General features: G+C 37.3%; 1 protein-coding gene across 4 annotated transcripts in view; it reads right to left on the reverse strand.

Annotated features, from left to right (window-relative positions):
* The window catches only part of USP47 (ubiquitin specific peptidase 47), a 56674-nt gene extending 35673 nt beyond the window's left edge, over positions 1–21001 (reverse strand). For 2 of the 4 annotated variants that reach the window (XM_007437172.4, XM_007437171.4), the window contains exons 1-7: positions 20729–21000; positions 12344–12403; positions 6464–6667; positions 5215–5328; positions 3912–4050; positions 2691–2787; positions 1064–1209 (exon numbers count right to left, since the gene is read on the reverse strand). In XM_007437172.4, the coding sequence (XP_007437234.1) occupies positions 1064–1209; positions 2691–2787; positions 3912–4050; positions 5215–5328; positions 6464–6667; positions 12344–12403; positions 20729–20767 (799 nt within the window). In that variant the 5' untranslated portion in view covers positions 20768–21000. Of the gene's footprint in view, positions 1–1063; positions 1210–2690; positions 2788–3911; positions 4051–5214; positions 5329–6463; positions 6668–12343; positions 12404–20728 lie in introns of all 4 variants that reach the window. The other 2 variants (XM_025172511.2, XM_015889643.3) reach the window with 2 other exon arrangements.
* Positions 21002–21458: the final 457 nt, after the last annotated feature.

Raw genomic sequence — 21458 nt, forward strand, 5'->3', positions numbered from 1 at the left:
CCTCTTCTGGATCATCCAAATGCTCTCTAGCAAACTTCAGACGGGCCCGGACATGTACTGGCTTAAGCAGGGGGACACGTCTGGCACTGCAGGATTTGAGTCCCTGGCGGCATAGTGTGTTACTCATGGTAGCCTTTGTTACTTTGGTCCCAGCTCTCTGCAGGTCATTCACTAGGTCCCCGTGTGGTTCTGGGATTTTTGCTCACCGTTCTGACCCCACGGGGTGAGATCTTGCATGGAGCCCCAGATCGAGGGAGATTATCAGTGGTCTTGTATGTCTTCCATTTTCTAATTATTGCTCCCACAGTTGATTTCTTCACACCAAGCTGCTTGCCTATTGCAGATTCAGTCTTCCCAGCCTGGTGCAGGTCTACAATTTTGTTTCTGGTGTCCTTCGACAGCTCTTTGGTCTTGGCCATAGTGGAGTTTGGAGTGTGACTGTTTGAGGTTGTGGACAGGTGTCTTTTATACTGATAACAAGGTCAAACGGGTGCCATTACCACAGGTAATGAGTGGAGGCCAGAGGAGCCTCTTAAAGTAGTAGTTACAGGTCTGTGAGAGCCAGACATCTTGTTTGTTTGTAGGTGACCAAATACTTATTTTCCACCATGATTTGCAAATAAATTCTTTAAAAATCAGACAATGTGATTTTCTGGATTTTTTCCCCATTTTGTCTCTCATAGTTGAGGTATACCTATGATGAAAATTACAGGCCTCTCTCATCTTTTTAAGTGGGAGAACTTGCACAACTGGTGGCTGACTAAATACTTTTTTGCCCCACTGTATGTAAGTATGAATGCAGAAGATAGTTTTAAGCTGTGGATATCCTCACTTTTTGAATGCTATTAGTCACAGATATTTCAGATATAACAGCATGTCATGATTAACTGTGGCTTTCCTCTTTCTCCAGTTACACAGAAAGACTAAGGGATTGTTCTGTATGTGAACAAACAGGATTCATGCACATCCTGACTCAGTACATAATTGATAATTAGAACACAGCCAATGTCAGTCAATATATATCCTAATATAATTGTAATTTAACCAAGTATTTTGTTATTACCCTCACTACTATCCCACCCAAAGCTTCGTGTAACATCTGTAGTTTCAATTGCTCTCTTTTTGCTAGTCTGTAGTAAAACAAACAGTCTTTGAAGCTGGTAAGGGATGCTTGTCACTGGATCTTCTTCAGATTCTTCAAATTCCCATCTATTAAAAAAAATAAGACATCTTAATACCAAAGGAAATTATTTTATAACATACTGTTCAAAATGAAATGTTCTCAACATTCATTTCTACTCAGAAGCAATATCTGAAAGGAAAGTTGATATGGAAATATGTCTTCAAGATACAATTTCAAAATAACTATCAAATGTATGATTTCTGTAGCCTGATACTAAAACTTTTTAGAAGACATAACCCCTATACTTGAATATTCAAGTATGAGTACTCCATCATCAGACCATTTTCTAGAATAAATGCTATCACACATTATCATTCATCAAATCAAATTGTACTCTTAGAGACATTCTTGCAAAAATTATCATAACACTATATATTCCATAATACACATACAGAACCATATACAGTGGAACCTCGGGTTACGAACTTAATTCGTTCCGTGACTCTGGTCGCACCCTGAATTGGTCGCAACCTGAAGGAAATTTCCCCATAAGGTTCAATGTAATTACCGTTAATCCGTTCTGGTGTGGAGGATAGGGAGGCGGCTATTGCTTGGAGGGAGAGTCCCCCTCCCTACGACCACGTGTCAGGGGCGGAAAATGGCCACGGATCACATGTCAGGGGTGGGAAAATGGCCGCGGACCACGTGTCAGGGGCGGAAAAATGGCCGCGGACCACGCGTTAGGGGCGGAAAATGGCCGCGGACCACGTGTCAGGGGCGGAAAAATGGCCACGGACCACGTGTCAGGGGCGGAAAAATGGCCGCGGACCACGTGTCAGGGGCGGAAAAATGGCCGCGGACTGTGTCACAGGACAGAAAATGGCCGCGTATCCTGTTTGTACCCCGAGGCGGAGTTCGCAAACCGAGGTAAATTTTTGCGGCCGGAGCTGGTCGTAACCCGAAAAGTTCGTTAACAGAGGCGTCCGTAACCTGAGGTTCCACTGTAGTGGATAACAAATAAGAAGCCCGTCCATTTTTGGCTATCCTATTAAATAGAGGAAACATTTATGGTAGGACTGTAGTTAGTTCTGTAAAAGCCTTTTAGAATTACAACCAAGATTTTAGTTCTTATAATTATTTGTACTGAACTAATTTTACTATTTCTATGCAATTCTAAATTCTACTATGAATCCACACTTAAGCTTAAGAAAAAAAACAACTGCATAGGAAGTCTCCTTATCAATCACTGTGTCTATCCTACAACTAATGATGTATCAAGTAGTTTTACACGTATGTTCCAGTACATCCTTGCCTTGAAAAGGAATGATTTATCCCTCGGTCATACTACGCTTTAAAGAGTTCTTGTGGATTAAGTTCGGAAGTATATTTATGAAGCTATTCTCAACAGCAATAATCAACACTGGAACAAATTTCCCCGAATAGCTTGCAAACAACTACCTAAGCAGCAAAATAATGTATAGTTGCAGCAGTCTCTCAGCTGCATTCAGCAAGATTTTCACTACTTGAGAAAAGGCAGTAACAAAATTAATCAAATCCATCTACTTACTTATATAATGCATTTCTAAATTCAGGAGTCATATAAAGAGTTTGTAGAAGGCTGTTCAAATAACAGGTCATTGCCTGATTTACTAGACCCACATATCCTAAAAAAAAGTATAAGATTAGTAATAATGCTTATCTTAAAAAGGAGTAAGACTATGACTTAAGAGGAGTTAACATTATATTATCAGACATACTCATTACTGTTTCTAGTGCAAATTTTCAAAATCAAATTTTTTGCTAATAATTTCTACTCAGGACTACTCCAAAGCCTTACTGGATATTCAGAAAACAAATTACTTGAGAATTCTGAAAAGCATATTAAAGCTGTGGCTTAAACAGGGCTTCTGAATAAATTACAATGCTGGGTTAGGATAACATACTAAACACCTTGTAATTTAGCACAGCATGATGTATCACCTCAGTGCTAATTATCTATCCTTATTTGCCCTGAATATAACAGAACAAATACTAAATATTAGCAAAGTTCATGCCTGCTAGTATGATTGCAATGACCCTAATTATTCAGATACAGTATGAGGATGGATTTCTTCTAAGTAAAGACTATTAGCCTATTAGTCAAATATTGAAAAGAAATTTGGTAGAGATTGTTCTCTACCAGAAATAAACTCCTGTATTTCACTAAGCGGAACAACATGAAAGCTTTACCTATGATCAAGAGTGAGGTTTTGTTTTGTTTAATAATAAAAAACTAGTGGTTAAAACAAGGACTGGGGTTTTAGAGGTATTAATGTTTTCTAATGTCATGTGAAAATAGTGTTAGGATAGTAACAGTAATCCTTATTTTTAAATAAAGGCATTCAGGGACATTCTGTATATGTTTAGTCCTATTTATATTCCTGATAGTTAGAAGTAACTACTGGCTACCATTGACTGATTACTAACAAACTTCACATTACAGGGAAAAGCTGCATACATATAGCTAAGGAAACAGACAACTATGCAGCTTAGGTGTTTTTAAAAAAAATAACAGTCTGTAGGAGGGGGAAAAACCCATTTCCCTGCTTAGTAGTTATTCCGTCACCACTTCCTACATACCCACAATATTCTTGGCAGCAACTATAGTATCACCAGTTCTGCAATCCTCATACCCTATTCAAAATCTTACATGAACAGTAGGATTTACAACCCATCTTGCCTATACCTAAGTTGTTTTAAGACAGTATTATAACATTGCTAAATCCAGTGGAAAAGAACATCTCCATACCTGTTTCTGATTTACTCAGAATTGACGAATAGGAGTAATTCTGACTGACGTAATCACTGGAACAGCCAACTGAACCTTCTCTTGGTAGAGGACCTATAAATCTATCAGGATTATGGTCATCTGATCCGCCCGACTCCTCCTAAAACATTGGACATACTTATTAAGGTATCTTTCAAGTTTAAAAGTTAGTTAACTAATGAAAAATAGCCTATTAAAGAAAGTCCATGTTCTCACAGGACATTTCACAGAAAATAAGAATCCCATCCTTGCTACTATAGGTAGTTTCACACAAAGCCTTGAAGAGGAAATGAATTAAAGAAGCAGATGGGGAGTTGAATGTAGAGTGAATCTAAGTAAGGGTTGCAAGAAGTGCCTACACTACTTTTGCTGTCCACAGAACCTATACTACTTTTGCTGACACATGAGGTCAAAGATTTTGCTATTTTTTAAAAAAAAGCAATGAAGTTTAAGATTTCAAGGGGCAAAACAGGTGCTATGACAGTGCCAACATACATTGCACACTCTTGGTCTAGCTCTTCTGTTCCTGCCTAAAATGCAGTACATAGCCAAAGTGTGCAAAACACTGTAATCATGGAACATCCTGACCCTGAAATCTCCTGTTTCGAGATCAGAACAAGCAGCTCCTATCTTAGTAAGGTCAATCTGAGGTCATATTGTGCTGTTCCAACCATACTAGAAATGTCTGCTCTTGAGAGATGCTGTTCCCATTGTAAAATGGAGGCAATTCCATGACTGGATCACTTCTGCTAAGGTCAGATCAGGCTATTCTGAAGTTACAACACTTCTGATGAAGTAATAACAGTCAGAATGGGCTGACTGATCTCCAAACTGGCTGTTTTTACATTAGAATGTTGTGCCCTAAAAATATTTTGCAAATATACTGTCCAAAACTGATAATCTAATTGGAAAACAACACACAGGAATATCTTCTCTAAATTGTTGTACGTAGGTATTCATTCTGTTTGTCTTAAGTAGCAGTCTTCGGTGCTCCAATCTTTAACTAATCACTGTGTATCTGCATTGAAATAACACTTGTTGGAAAAGAACTGTCTTCTTTCTGTAAGGAAATGTATTATGATTCTATAAAGTCTATATATAGTATTGTGTTTAAAATCTTAGCAGGCTTTCATGAGTAGATGTTTGAGAACCAGAATGGTTTTGTTTCTAAGAAAGGATTTACTCACTGGGGATGAAAATCAAAGATAAGCATTAGATCACTCAGAACAAAAAGAAAAAAGTTCTTAACATGTGATAGAGAAGCAGCAAATTAATACGCCATTACCAATACTACTTGAGGTTGTTCTCCATCTTTATCTGTCAAATGCAGAAAATTCTTTTTCCCGGGCTCAAAACCAACATCAACAACAGGTTTATCACTTGACTGATCCAGTGGTGTCTATAGTACACAAAATAAAATTGTTTATTTAATAGAATTATTAAGATTCATTTTGCAAATTCAGGCATCAGAATAGGTGCATGTTTTCTTTATAGGAGTAATTTAATACACTGAAATACCACTGTCAATTAACACATTTTCTTTACATTGAGCACAAATGAGAGGGATATAAAATATTTTTTCTTAAAAGAAAATCCACATTTCTCAAGATTCTGCCAAAATTTAATAATAATTTAAGCATTTATTACAATATATGCTTGCCTGCCATTTACTTTACAATAATTATTTAATAAATCTCCTAATATTGATTTAGTTAATAAAATGGTAACACACTGGAACTTAAATATTGAATATAAAGTTCACAGGTATTAAAAGTGCAGCATATATAAGGCCTTTAAGGAGAAGGTAAAAGAATAAAGCTACACGTTAGAGTACTTAACCCATCAACTTCTATTTTACGCTTATATATGAAAATTGATGATTTTACTAAAAAACAGAAGAATATAAATAAATAAATATAATTTTTTTATCCCATTCTTTTCAGTTCATAAAATATGTTATAGGCTTTACACCATAGATAGACAGAGAGACAGACAGATAGATTCAGGGTAAGCAACAGGTGAATTTAAAAAATAATTGGCAGAAACCCATGTTAAGACAGTTGTTTTCAGTAGAGTTTACCAACTATTTTTTTAACGTCTTGATTTCAAAAAAGCTTTCAAACAAATAGCAATGTTTGTTCCTTGTAGCAAAACTACTACAAGATTGTTAAACTACAGTTGTGTTTATGTCCACATTAATACATGGCCTTTAAGATATCAGAAGATTCTTCGGCAGGTGTTGTCTTCAGAAAACAGGAAGTCAGAAAATAAAAATGAATTAAATAATTGAAAATAGAGCCTGCAAATATTTTCTCTTTTATGATTTAATAAAGAAAATGACATTTACAATCTTCTTCCACACCACAGTCAACCAGATAAAACAAAGCAGGCAGTATTAAACAAAAAAGATTATGGGGAAAAAAACAAGTGCTAATATTCCTAAGAAATACCATCAAAATGAACAAAAATATTATACATCAGCCATTTAAAAGTATTCCACCAAAATGCCTAAACTATTAGATATTTGTTTTTACCGTATCAGCAACACTGACTCCATTTCCCCAAATTAAATCAAATGTTCCATTAACGTAGCCCACTTTGGAGGCTACATCCTCAAAAAGTCTTTTTACTGGAGTGGAAGCTGGCAAATTCAAAGTGATGTGCTCATTCACTGTCTTAGCATTAGTAGTATCTTGTATTATACAAAGCACTCTAAGTTCATCAGCAGCACTTTCAATCTGAAATAAAAGGAACAAACAGGTTACAAAAACACGTTCTATTTTAGAGAGTGGTTTGTCATAACTATGCAATTTCAGTCTTTAACACAGATGGAACACTGCAATTTAAGGAATTTAAACAAAGCAATATAAATAATTTTCAAAAATAGGACATCAACATGCTCCCTAGAATGCAGCCTTTTGGTCCTAGTTGTTCTTGTTAAAACTACGTCATCTAAGCAGTACAGCTTCAAGCAGAATATTCATTAACCAATTTTATATCATTAATGTCTATAAAACCTCAATTATGCACTGATTATATTTAAAGACAGATAGGAAATGTTGATTGGTACAGTATGCAGCTGCTTAAATGCTTACTGAATGTAGACGCTATTATATACATTCTGCATAGCTTATACTGACTATCAGAACATCTCTAGATACAACTAAAAATGTAAATGATTTCTTCTTTAATGCAACTTTTTCCACACACAGAATTATTACAAGAGAAACATATACAAATATATTAAGAAGAAACAAGCCAGAAACCAATGCTAAACAAACCACAGAGTCATACCTGCTGGCAGGAAGACTGAAGCATAAACTCAGTTCATGATTATGACATGTTCAAATGTAGCACTGATATTCTATATTAAGACACCATGCTAGATTAAGCTACTAGTCCAAAGACAGATATTGCATAAGTTCCAAAATCGTGCTAGTTGGAACAGTGGAAAATATTTTCTGACTGCCCTGCCCATTTTCTGAAAAACTGTTTCATTGTTTTGTTAAAGCAATTATTCAAAATGCAACTGCATTTATGTCTTATGGTAATAGTTTAAAAAATACAACCATTCTGACCCATTAACTTCTTTTTAGCATAGCCACATTCTCAAATATTATAGGTGAACTTGAGATGGAGTCATATCAAACCTCACACGCATCACAAAGCTTTTAACATAAACCAGGCCTGCAGTACTTACTTTTAATCAACCTGAACACAGCTAAACTTGCAATCTAATTACAGCCCATTAATAGGCCAATTATTATTATCTAATAATAATTCTATGGCAATAGAATTTCTGGTTCTGCAGTCTATCTGGAACTGACAATATTATGGATTGTTGGTCAAAACTTTACAAGCCTTACTTTATCTCTTAATATTTTGTTAGTTCAAAAACTACTTGAAGTGGCTTGGATATCCTAAGACTCATTATCACCTGCAGATAAAAATCAACAAATATTTTTCTCTCCTTCTATATCTTTAATTTTGTCAATATTTCTTATAGCTATTACTAATTATTCCATAACAAAAAGAAAAAGGAAAAAAATCAGTGATGAAAGACAACCCTGGTTGGTATCTCTTGTTAAAGATATTTTATGTGAATTTGAAGAATTAATGCTAATGATGATTAGATCAGGTCCGCAACTTTCAAAAAATATGGCCAATTAACACAAATTATCAAATTAACAGGACTGACATCTTGATCTATATGAATCAATTTACCAATTACTGAATCTTTCTATTTGCAATTAGTTTAGTCAAATTTGAAATCTATATTTAAAAGGGAAGTCTATAGAACAAAACCTGTTGCAAAATGTTATGGGGTTGGGAATTACAATAACTATTTATTGTTTCCAAGTTTTAGGAAGTAAAAAGCTATTGATCAAATGGTTATATACCTTATACACTAATAGTATTGTACAAATAATAAATTATAGCTTTATGTATTTACCTGGCCTTTTAACAACCTATTATCTTTTTGCAAACAAAAGCCTACAGTCTTTTTCATAAGAAAACACACCGATTCTCGTTGCTGTATTTTTTTCATCGCACCTTCTCATTTGCTATGTTTTTAAAGAGAAAATTATATGAACTACTCAAAATATTGTAAATGATTCACTTCTTGGAGAAGGTTGCTAAGAAGGTGGCTGATCTGCAGGTGATGAGAATCCTGGAGAAAACAGATTATACAGACCTGTTTCAATCGGGTTTCAGGCTGGGATTTAGTACTGAAAACTACCCGTTAATCCTGCAAATAAAATAATCAATTGCTTCCTTCTTTCCTGACTATAAAATTACTAGCATATTAAACTAGGCTGAAATATAATGACATTCACAAGCTAGTATATAAATGTTTGTTATTTTTGCAGCATAAAACAATTTACAAATTAACTTGCAGAAAATTAAAAAATAAGATTTTAATAGAGCCCCAAACAGCAGAAAATAAATCTAAAACAGAATTATAAACAAGTTAAATATATTATAATAATAAATAATTGAATTACATATTCAAAAGGCAACAATTTAATAATCCTCCCATAATAACTCACTGGATATAAGTTCCCTGAATGCTCTGTAGAACAGGAATTTTTTTTAAATGTCTTTCCAAATATTAAAGGGGAGGCAGCCATCCTAATTTTGGGGGGTGGGGACAGATTATTTCAGAGGGAAAGGTTGTTTCTAGGTCTTCATTCCATCCATCTCCCAAAGAGTAGAAACATGCAGCTTGCCCTTTCTGCCAATTTGTGTAAGGCAGGCACATTCTATATGGGCATATGTCTCAAGAATATCCAGGACTCAAATCATATAAAGTTTTATGGATAGCATCCAACACCTTGAATTGTACCTGGAAACAAAATGGTAGCCAACACAGTTTCTACAATACTATAACATGGCTCTAATGGCTCTCACCTGTTAGCAAGCAGGCAGATGCATTTTGTATCACAAGAAGTTTTTGAGATGTCTTCAAAGGCAGCTCATGTAGAAGGAATTGCAACAATGCAACTAAGAGGTGACAAGGTCATGAATGAACATATCTAGTTCATACCATTCCAAGAATAGTGCAGCTAGCATACTAGCCAAAGTGGGGTAAACAAGCTCTCTTAGTCACAATTTCCACCTGCCATTCTAGAGGAGCTACAACTTCATGAGAAACCCTAGGTTGCAATGGAAAATGATTGCCCTCCCTCTGAAGAAGCTGGTTTGCAACATGGATGATTTCTATCCAGAGTGAATGAAAGAACTGTGCTGGAATGAGAAAGCTTCTGAACCAACTACCATTCCATCTCACTGGAAATGAAGTTTTTCCACATCTAGTCCTCCAAGCCTCTAGACACCCTGTCAAGACTTTTACCACATCTTCTGCTTGGTCCAGAGAGATAAAGGAGATCATCTGTATTTTGATACCTCACATATGCCAATGGATGACCATTTCCACAAACTTCATATAGATGTTAATATGAAGGAGTGGGCAGAACTGGGGGCCCACCAAAATGAAGCAGCCAAGGATTTCATCTCTCATCCCCCTACCCCCCCGCAAAACTGCCCAGCGAGGAAGGTGCAGAGCCCTACAGAACAGCACCTCTGACCCCTAAGCAATGCAGACAACTCAAAAGACTACCTATGGGGTTTCCACCCATACCCCACCTGAATCCTGAATGGATCCAGGTACTCTGCATCTCTGTCATTCTAAGTTGTGCCATCACTTTCTTCAACACCTTTCCTAAAAAGGGAAGGTTAAAGATCAGGCAGAAATTGTCCATGATGGCTGGATGGAGTGGCAGCTTCTTGTGGAAGGAATATACCACTGCCTCTTTCAAGAGTGTTGCATTTGAGAGATATTCACCATCTCTTGCATCTATCTTCTTGTGTCCTCTCTGGTTGAGCTAGCAGGGGCAAGGATCCAACTCACTCAAGGCAGGGCTTATTCCACTGAGGCCCCTATCCACTTCATCAGAATCCAGGTTGTTTTGAATAAAACTTTGAATAGTCTGCAGATGCAATAAGGATAGAGTAATAACAATATTTTTCTGCCCTAACTACCACGGTTTAGGCACAAATCTGGATTCATTTCCATGTTCATTTGCATTTGCTCTTTATTCTGGCAGCATCACTCTATTCTGTTGTTTCATCTCTCAGAGCTCCTCAGTTTATCAAAGAGAACCTGAGGATCAATGAATGGCAGAGACCATTCAGAGGTAATCTTATTCAGAGGTTGACTAGGTACATAATCAAGCTGCACACTAAACCATTGGGAAATGCCCCAAGCCTCCTCTGAAAACTAGAGGAATTTTTGAGGTGGACCACCTTAAAAGTGTCCTTTTTCCCTGCGGAGATCGGTAGTGCCTACAATAAAAATGCTATTTGTTAATAATTTAATAAAGTGTGAGAAACTAATTATTAAAAATCAGAATGGAAAACTAGAAAATAAGAAACTAAAAGGCAAGACATATTTTTAGATTCTACCGAACTAAGCAAGTGTACTTCTAAGTAAGTCAAATAATATATCTTCAAGTTTAGGCTGGGCTTGAAATAAAAAAAAACTTTAACTGAGACTTAGCATTACTATGTCTTTTCTAAAAAACTAAGGCATCATCCAGGAAAAAGACATTCCTGCCTGAAATTGCATGTTATTTTATAATGGTCAAATAAGAGGATATAACATTCCTACTGACAGTCTAATAATGCTACTGATGTATTTAGAAGACTATCAAAATGGTTAGTCTGAAAATAGTTAATGATATTTATACATACAGAGACTTGCTTCACTGAAAAAATGACACTATCTCCTAGCCCCCTTTCCATTTGGTTCTTTCTGATTAGGAAAGGACACATTGCAACTACAATGAAACTGAATTACACAAAGACAAGAGAGAATTAAAAATTAGAACACAGATTTATTAAAAATTGATCATATGTGTTACCTTTCAGAAAGGATAATTTCAAGACTATGTTTATCCTCATTCTTTGTTTTCTCTAATTTGATATACTATGAAATGACATATTAAAGCTATTAATCCTGCAGTAACAACATCTCATTACAGGTAGTCCTCGTTTAGCAACTGCCTCGTTTAGCAACTGTTTGCAGTTATGACGGTGATAAAAAATAACTTTACAACCAATCCTTGCATTTACGACCTTTATAGGTCTGCAAAGGAAAGGAAAGTTGAAATAAGATCATAAGCACAGTCGCAGTTTCACTTAGTGACTGCTTCGCTTAAAGACCAAGTTGTCAGTCCCAATTGTGGTCGCTAAATGAGGACTACCTGTAAAATATTCCAACCGTAAAAAATTAGTAGAGAAGAAGCTAGACATTAGGTAAGCCAACAGAAATGCTATTTTTAAAACATATTCAATATCTATTCTATTGGTACAAAAGCCATGCACCCAACAGAAAGAACTTATGTTTTTGTGCACTGAAATGTAAGTGTGAGCACTGTAGCTTTTGGGAAAGTAGAAATAAAGCAAACATGGCATTCTCATTAACTATTTCATACTTCACATTTGTCGGTTAACTGAAACACAACTTAATATAAAAAACAAAGCCAGCTGTTTTGACCGGAAGAATTCCAAAACCTATATTAGAGCAATACCTTTACTAAATGAACTGAAAACAATAGACATTTTTTTTAAATTATCCAGAAAACCTTATGTTAATATAGGTTTTGAAACTATTTTAAGTCATGCAAATTATCTTTCATTAGAATTTTCAAAACCATGCTTTTGATTCTTGTAGATATTAAAATCAAAGCTTAGTTTCATATAACAGATACCAAATCCTCTTCCACTCTTAGATATATATTAAAAATTAGTACTCTAATGCATTCTCAAAGCATTTTATTCACTCATGTGCACAGTGCTAATCTCATGCTATCACAACTAAGCTGTTTTAAAAATTTACTTTGACTAACTACCTGTGAAAATTTCTTCTTCATTTCATCAAATATACTTTGTCTGCATCTCCAAAGCATCTCCTAAGATATATAAACACAAAATAGTATGATTATGCTATGCTGAAGTGAATAATAATCTTCAAATATTTATTTTAAAATCTATTCAGCTTTTAAAGAAACTAATATAAGTCAATGTAAAATTTATTTTCTTACAATAAATTAACACTTTAAATCTAAGCCAAAGGAGAAGAATGATTTAATTCTCCAGAAAAGTACATGGGAGTATAATACGAGACTAACAGACTAAGGATACACAAAATTTACCAAAATCCATAGACTAAAGACGTATTTGTCTAGTGTAGAAACTTGTATCCTAAATTCAACCAGAAAAGGAAAATTCCTGGAAATTGTTTTCCAATCCTACCTGGGAAAAAAGGCACCACCTCCTAGATAAGAAGGAAAAAGGGAAATATCTGAATTGCCTCTTTCATTAAGAACCTGTTTTAAGATCTGCAAGAGTGGTCCATCTATTTATCAAATGGGGGAAAGAGATTGCAATATATTTTTATCTTCATATTTTGCATTTTGTGCGTGTTTTAAGCTGCCTTAAATGTCCAATTTGAACAGAAATACGGTATTTAAAAAAAATTAAAATGGGAACTTCAGGCTTATAATTTAATAAAAAGGATCCACTATTATTAATTACTTCTTCCATCTGAAGTACTAAACTTTCTAAAATATGAGTCCTCCAAAAATGGGACAGGAAAAACCCAAAATGCAGTATCAACCCTAGTATTCTATATATTTGAAAGGAATTGACTGGACAACTTTCCAAACTACCGGTAATTCAGTCATTTTTCATCACTGTCATAACTGTGAATGGTTGCTAAATGAGTCAGTCACTAAAAGAGGACTACCTGTATTGTATGATGCACTGGTAGATCTAAACAAAGACATTCTAAACCAACTGCCAACGTTTGGGTGACTCAAGCTTCTTCCTTGTCTGTCCCACAACATGACCATCATAGCAGCACTGTGGAGCCACACTCTGATTTTATCAAATCACACAGCATCTCTACCCCATCATACATTTATTAGACATCAATATCTACAAAGTAAAGCCTAGGATTTCATACTTTCCAATCACTGTGGAATTCCAATAATAGATTTTTTAAGTGCATGGAAAGTGTACACAATACAGTGATTAACTGGTAGGTGTAGCAGCAAAGTAGGCATTTATGAATGGGATATTAACTCCTTCTCCCTAAAAAAGCAAGACTTTTTGTGACTGGTCAGACCCATCAGAAGCAGACGCAAAAACAGATCATCACTGGAAGTAATTGGATATGATTGGCTCACATATGAAGTTGGAAGCATTATGGCAAGAATGTGCTTTTGTATCATACTCCAATCTACAAATTGTGCATCTCTTGGGATAATATATCTTAAAATATTCAGTCAAAGAAAACATATGATTGGTTATGACTATGGGTAGTGCCAACATTTTCTAGGCAGTTAACATTACACCAGGTAATTTGTGTCATTTAAACATAATGTTACCAATTTTCAGAGTCTGGGGATGGAGCCCAAAGCAGACTGTTTTGAAAATAACATTTTTTCTTAAAATGAAGTTCGTATGACTAAATGTAAAAACACAGATTCATTCACTCATTCATTCAATTTGTATAACCTCCCATCTCAACGAGTGACTCTGGGTAGTGGACAATATCAAATTAGAATAAAAACAATCACAACAAGCTCAAAAATTAAAATACATAGCAGCTGAGGAAGTATCACAGTCCACAAATGCTAACATAGCCAGGAAACTAGGTCCCTTCACACACTTGGGGCCCCAGGCCCAGAACCAGGTCTTTACGTCATTATGAAAGGCCAGCAGGGTCAGGGCTATCTTCATTTCTCCAGAGGAAGGAAGATCTATAGGGCGGGCACTATGGCAGAAAAGGCATGCCTTTTTGCTCAAACTACAGGTGGTACCTTTAAAAGGACACTGGGTTTGTATATTTCCTTTTCTAATCACTTTCAGAAATTGCTTGTTAACTGCTTTTCAGCTATTAGGAACCTTTGGATCAACAAGTTTTATAGCACCAGGTAAGTTTCCTTCAATCCTTAGCAAAAGAAGTTTTAAATACAAGTTTAAGGACTTTAAAAAAATTGTTTTGGAATAAACAGCAAAATGGTGATTAAAACTTTGATTTTAGAAAGTTACTAACCAACGAAGGGCCCAGATAAATTTAAAATAAGATTTTGGAATTCTTACTTAAGAATCCTTCCTGTGGGAAAATGCTTTTGTTTTGAATTTTTTTAAAAAATAATAAAATAAGACTTTAAAAATTGGACACTAGAGGGAACTAGAAGGAACTAAAGATTACAATTAAAGGAGAAGAACACAAACTCAACTTACAAAGACAGAATGAAACAAAATATTTTAACATTGGATATATTGAAGGATATTTTTCAAAATGGATGCAGAAGTTAATTTTAAGAGTGTCTCCCTCTATAGATAGACTGTGTTTAAAAGATGTTATGGAAGAGGTACAAGTTTTACCTGGATTTGCTCCTTGTCATCTGCCAGCGGTGCTGTGGATGTCTCTTCACCTCCTTTATCTCCCTGAACTCCTCCATAAACCAGGAGGAATTCCAGGATGTATGGGCATGGATAGGCCGCTCAGGTATGATCTGATCCAAAACCTTAGCTGTCCTCTCATTTCAGGTGGCCACCAGGGCTCTGATTGGACCGTGCAGACGACCTTCTGGAACAACCTCAAGCTCCTTCTGGAACCCAGCAAGGTCTATTAATTGCCTGGGATGGACTGATCTAATAGCTCTGGCCTCCCTGAGATGAGGGGTGATGCCAAAGAACTGCAAACTCACCAAGGAGTGATCGGACTATGACAGGGGAGAAACTAATATCTCCCCCAATTCCTGAACACTTTGCCACTACTCTGACAGAAATAACAAGTCACGTGTATGACCGCTATTATGCACTGGGCCCTGGATGACCTGGGACAAGGCGTGGTGGCCATAAACTCCCGAGCTACCCCAGACCCTGCCCCCAGTGAAGGCAAGTTGAAGTTCCCCCAAGACCATAAGCCTGGGGAACTCCACCGCCAACACAGCCATGGAGTCAAGGAGCTCAGGCAGGGAGGTTGTCACACAGCAGGGAGGCTGGTACAATAACAACAATCCCAACTGATCCCTAGAGCCTAACTTAATAAACAGGGCTTCACACCCAGCAATCTGTGAGAAGCACCCCTGGATACCTCCCACATATCTTGGATGGCCACTGCCACCGCACCAACCCTACCCTGCGCTTTGAGTGATGCCACACTCAAAGCGCAGCAGGGCTCATCTCAGAAAGGGAAACCCCCCATTTTGGTCCTATCCAGATTTCGGTGATACACACCAGGTCAACTCTTTCATCCATAGATTAAATCATGGATGAGGGTGGCCTTATTACAGACCAATCTGGCATTTAGCAGCAGCACACCCCAACAACCCAGGGCCTTGAAGGTCTGCCAACTGGTGCCCAGGAATGAGATTGGGGGGGTTGGAATGCACCACAGGAACAATATACCTGTGGCATGGTCCCTGAGAGCAGTCTACACCCATCTCCTATTATATTTCCCCTTACTCATCACTACCAAGATGTTATAGCCTGTGCTCAGCCCTCCAGAGACTCCCCCCTGCCCAATTTGGTCTATGCCCAGGTCTTCCCCCCAACTTTACACAATGAACAACCAACCACAGCACCTTACTCTTAGCAAGTCACATCAATTGGGATATGTAAACTGGGATGGACTCTATGTTTCTCCTTGTATATCTAACTATTAAGGATTTTTGTGCTGGGTATTTCATATTATTTTATTAAGAAAACCAAATAAAGACGAATATTTCTACATCACATTTTTTATACAAAGAGCTCCAGTTAGTTCCAGGACTATCATAAAGCATGGCTGAAAAAAGTCTGCTGAAACTACAAAGAAATGTTCTCATGCAGGTGGTGTACTGACCAACTGTTTTGGCTGACAGTAAGAGTAACTGTCTTCATGGTCCGAGCCCAAGCTTTCCTATACACTCTAACCAATTGAAGTTTACAGCTTTCAAGTCTGTTTCCAAATCATCTTTAGTACAGAATTTGCTACTACTTAGGCCAAGGCCAGGGAACTTCTGATTCTCTGGATATTGTTGAATTATCACTCTCAACATTTCTCACCAACTATCACGCTATACAGGCTACTAGTCTCGATTACTATTTACTGTAGCCAAACTGTAGGCAGCACGTCTTAAATGCTAGCTGCTAATGAGCAACATGGAGGACTTTGACCCTGTTGTCCATATTTGCAGGTTTCCTGAAAAAAATCTGGTTTTCACTGTTTGACATAAAATGCTGGACTAAGATGGCCCAGTGGCCTAATCCAGTGGGCTCTTATGTTCCAAATCCAAAAGTTTCTTCCATTATGGTTGTTACTCTAATATTATTTTCTTATAAAGAACAATTCCTTCTTTAAATCATTTTATTGCAGTTAAATAACTAAAGGCCAACTGACATTTGCAACCGGTAAACCTTCTTTGAAAAGGTTATGAATTTAAGCAAATGGAAACATCTATTGGGGAGGGGGGAGATAAACTACATGACCCAGAAGCATACAGCAAAGTTAACCTTACATATATTTAAATAAAATATTTTTTAAAAGGTAAACTCTTAAGTCTACAGAGAATTGCTGAAAATTTAAACCTAAATATATAGGACAGTTACTGTTGTTTCCAATCAAGATGCTTCTACTATTACAAGTCTTATTTTTAATATCTTGGCTTTTCTAATAATTTATTTCAAAAAATTCTTGTTCTTTTATCATGTACCAATTAATCATACACTCTGACAGTGCCCAAGTTATATCACTGTCTCTCTTTTTTAACATGTTGTAATAGCATTTGTTCCATCACCTCAGAATTTGTTAAAGTTCAAAAACAAAAACAAAAACAAAATCCAGCAATTTGTTTTCATTTATGTCGTGGAACAGGTATTCAAAGTTTAACACATACACTCTGAACAACTGCTTAGGAATTATTTACATATATATTTATTAAATAAAAGCACTCTTGGTTGTTATGAACTTTTTTACCATACTTCTTAAATAATCATTGAAGGGAGAAAGTAAAATAACATACTCTATGTTTCTTGCCTGTCATCATCATTACACAAATATGGAATAGTGTATTTTTCTATTTTCCTATACATAAAAATACTTTTAACACTAGACTGCATTCATAAACACACATACTTGAAAAATAAGCAGTGCTGAATTTAGATGTTTTTTGATTCCATTCAGAAATTCACAAGTTATTTCTCAATAAACATACAGGGGATTAATTTCCAAGCAGGATTAACTCAAATTAAAAATATTTTTGAATATATATTTTATTGGTTGATGTGTTCTATGTTCTTGCCTAATAAAAACTAAAAAGACAAAATTATGAAACACTATAAAGTATTGCTTTATGTTATCTACAGATATAAGTACTGATTTCTTCAAAATATATGATTTGGGAAGATTATTATTTCCTGTTTTCCCAAAATCCCTTTCCCAAAAAAAGAAAGTATTTGAAATCCTCATAGCTCATGCTGTTTAAATTGATAGTCTAAATGCATTTTATAACTAGAAGAACAATGATCACAGCCAGACTCTGCCATTAATCATTCCAGCCTGGGCTAGTTATCTACAATTACTGCCAAACACTCCCTTTGCTTCTTGGACATCAAGTAAATGCTGAACTATTATTATTCATTTCTCCCTCATTCAGAAAATATCTGTGATCTATGTATGTCATATAACACTCATGTATGTCTAGATAATCATTACATATTATTAAGGTCATAAACTTTATAGGCAGAGCTGTCCATTATTTTTAAAAATAAAATTGCTGCCAAAATAATGTCCTCTCGATCATTAAAACAGCATTCCCCAAATTGGACGCTCTCCAGATGGGTGGACTTCAATTCTCTGAAGTCCCCAGCTAGCACAGTGACTGCTGAGAATTCTGGATATTGAAGTGCACACACCTAGAAGGAATCCTAGTTGGAGAAGGCTGATTTAGTACCAATGTATCGAATTAATAGTTAAGGTAGAAAAACGCTAAATAATGCTGGCTAGGGTTTAAAATCCACAACCCTGCAACATCAAGATAAACTGTAAAAAACATTATGGGGGGGTATGGGGAGAGAACAGGAAAATGCTGTTTACAGAAACAGCTTTGTGCTTTTTATGAAGTTATGTATTTACATTAATGCCATAAAACAGATGTGTTATACTGAATGTATCTATTAATAAGTTTGGAATCAGGATTCCAGTACAGCAATGAACTGTGATTATATGCTGTGTCACCATCCAACAAAGTTCCCCCTCTCAGTTCCCTCTGGCAGGTATCAAAAGAATTAAATATGAGACTATCTTTACTTTAAACAGGTCCTCCAATTGTTCCTGCAATCTCATGATAAATTCATGTGTTATATTAAGCTGCCACACACCTATAGGCTGCTTCAATATCAAAACCTAACTTCTGCATATTTGACCCAACATACTACCATGCAAAATATTCAGAGTAGTTCTGTATACTTTATCTATGTCTTCTTTTACAGTAACAATATATTATTTAATCTGATGTACAAGTGACATCTACAGGTGATTAAAACTTTAAACATAAAAAAATCTTATGTTTAAAAGACTGTATCAAGGTTATTATATTCTTTATTAACATCAAAGCCCACCAATTTGAAATTTGCTTAGGAGAACAAGGACTTATGGTTAAATCACAGTAAATCAGCTTTCCTGAAAGTTACATTGTCTATATCTGCTTATTTTTCTATATGATACAGTTGGAGAGGGAAAGTAAATTAAGAGTCAGTTTGGTGTAGTGGTTAAGGTGCTGGCCTAAAAACCAGGGGATTATGAGCTCTAGGCCATCCTTAGGCATGAAACCAGGCTGGGTGATTTTGGGCCAATCACCCTCTCTCAGCCTGACACACCTCACAGGGTTGTTGGGGGGAAAATAGGAGGCAAGGAGTATTAGGTATGCTTGTCGCTTCTATGGCAGACAAGTTGAATGGATAAGGTTCCTTTGAAAGAAAAAATTTGACAGCTACAGTTCTATGTAGGACACTGATTCTACTACTACAGTCCTATTGTTATGGTCCATCAAGTCTGATTCCCAATGCCTGCAGGAACACGTCCATTCAGTTTTTGTGACAATATTTTCAGAAGTGGCTTGCCAGTATCTTCTTACTAGGGCTGAGATAGTGATTGGCTCAAAGACACCCAGCTGGTTTCTGTGCCTAAGGCAGAACTAGAACTCAGGGTTTCCATGGTCTCCCAATTTTTAATCCAACACCTTAACCAATCTGACTCTAATACTATTACTGTACTACTATTATCATCATCATCACCACCAGCACAATACTGTTCTTCCTCTAAATTAAGCCCAGAATAATTTACAAAAAAAGTAAAAACTGTCGATAAAACTATCAACAATAAAATCAATAATCTTAATAGATAATAAAAATACTTACAAAATTATTAAGTGCAATCTATAAGGCCATTAAAAATAGCTTAAAAATTCATATGGAGCAATTGCTACCACATGAATTACAGAATATAATCATATAAAAAACACAAAAACGATCCACTCTAATTCACAAAACTCAGTTCTTAAAACCACCTGAAAAGGAACTCCTTTTCCCAACAACCTTCAAACTTTTATCCACACCTGCACAACAGCATCCAAGACGGGAAACCAGTGGCCTTATTTTTTCAGAGTTCTTACTAGCATAATGTCTTTAACTCTTCCAAGGATGCTTTCTGTCCGACCTCTTTTTGGGTGAACGCAAAGCCAGCAAATGAATCTGCGTTAACTGCTCTCATCAAAGCTGCCCTTGTTGAGGATAGAAATGGAAAATCCCCCAAAGGACTTCCTTGTCCCTTAACCCGAATGAGAATCCCTCAATCTTTTCCCACCCCAGGCTTCCTACCATTGACAGATCTTCCCCCAAACCCTGAACCCTCCCGCCCGCCGCCTCTTGCGAGATGTTTTTAATCGTCCTTTTCCAGCGCCTGCCGCAGGGCCTCCAGCGACTAGGCCTTTCCTAAAACGCCGCTCACTGGAACCTACCCGCAGGCTTCGCAGCGAGACCGCCTCACCACCGCCAGCTCGCTAGGGGAAAGGGACCCTCCGCCAAGACGCCCGACGCTCCCTCGCCTAACCCCAAGGAGGCCTTCGCCGCGCGCTTCTTCGGCCTTGCCGGCTTCTCCAGCACGGCAGGCGTCACTCGCCTCCCCTCCTTTGCCGCTTGCAGGCGCGGCCTGCCCGAAACGTGCGCGAAGGAGCGCTCACCTCTTTAGGGACCAGCTGGTTGTCTTCGCTGGGCACCATGGCCAGTGGCGCAGCCAGCCTGGGGTCGGCGGGGCACTCGGGCTGGGAGTCGTCGTCAGCAAGAGGAGCCTCCGGAGGAGGAGGGAGAAGGCGGCGAGGGGGGTCGCGGGAGACTCATCCTCACGTTCCTCCCTCCTCTTTTCTCTTCCTAACCGTCCTTCCCCTATCGCCTGGCCCCTACCCTTCCACTCAGCGAAGGCGCCCTGCCTCCCTCCCTCCTCCCTCCCTCCGTTTGCGCCAATCAATGGCAAAATGGCCGACGACAGATTTCTCGCGAGAAGTCGCCGGAGTCGTTTCTCACGGCGGCCTCGGTTCTTCCTCTCTCCCCTCGCCCACCCCGCAGAGTGGTAGCGGAGGCTCCGAAGTGTGTCGGCTTCTCTGGAGACCAGCCAGTTCCGCTGCTGTCGGTGGCAGGGATCCGCGCTCTCTGGATGAAAACGGGCAGTTTGGTCTTGTTTTCTAATTAATAACTTTGATGACACCCTCCCCTCTCGGGCTAACAAGCGCACAGTCTTGTTTTGAAGTTTACTCTCGGTCACTTGACGCTCTCGTTAGGCATACCTACCAAGTCTTCCATGTTTCACTGCACTCAGAGGAGAGCACTATGCACTTCTTAAATGTGTTTGCTCAGTATTTGCAGTAACAATTTGGGAGCTAAATTATATCTAGGCACATAAACACACACACTCAT

The sequence above is a fragment of the Python bivittatus genome, unplaced genomic scaffold, assembly GCF_059951505.1.
Source record: "Python bivittatus isolate LINGU-HERP-01145 unplaced genomic scaffold, Pbiv_v1 ctg000480_np1212, whole genome shotgun sequence".
Taxonomy (NCBI): domain Eukaryota; kingdom Metazoa; phylum Chordata; class Lepidosauria; order Squamata; family Pythonidae; genus Python; species Python bivittatus.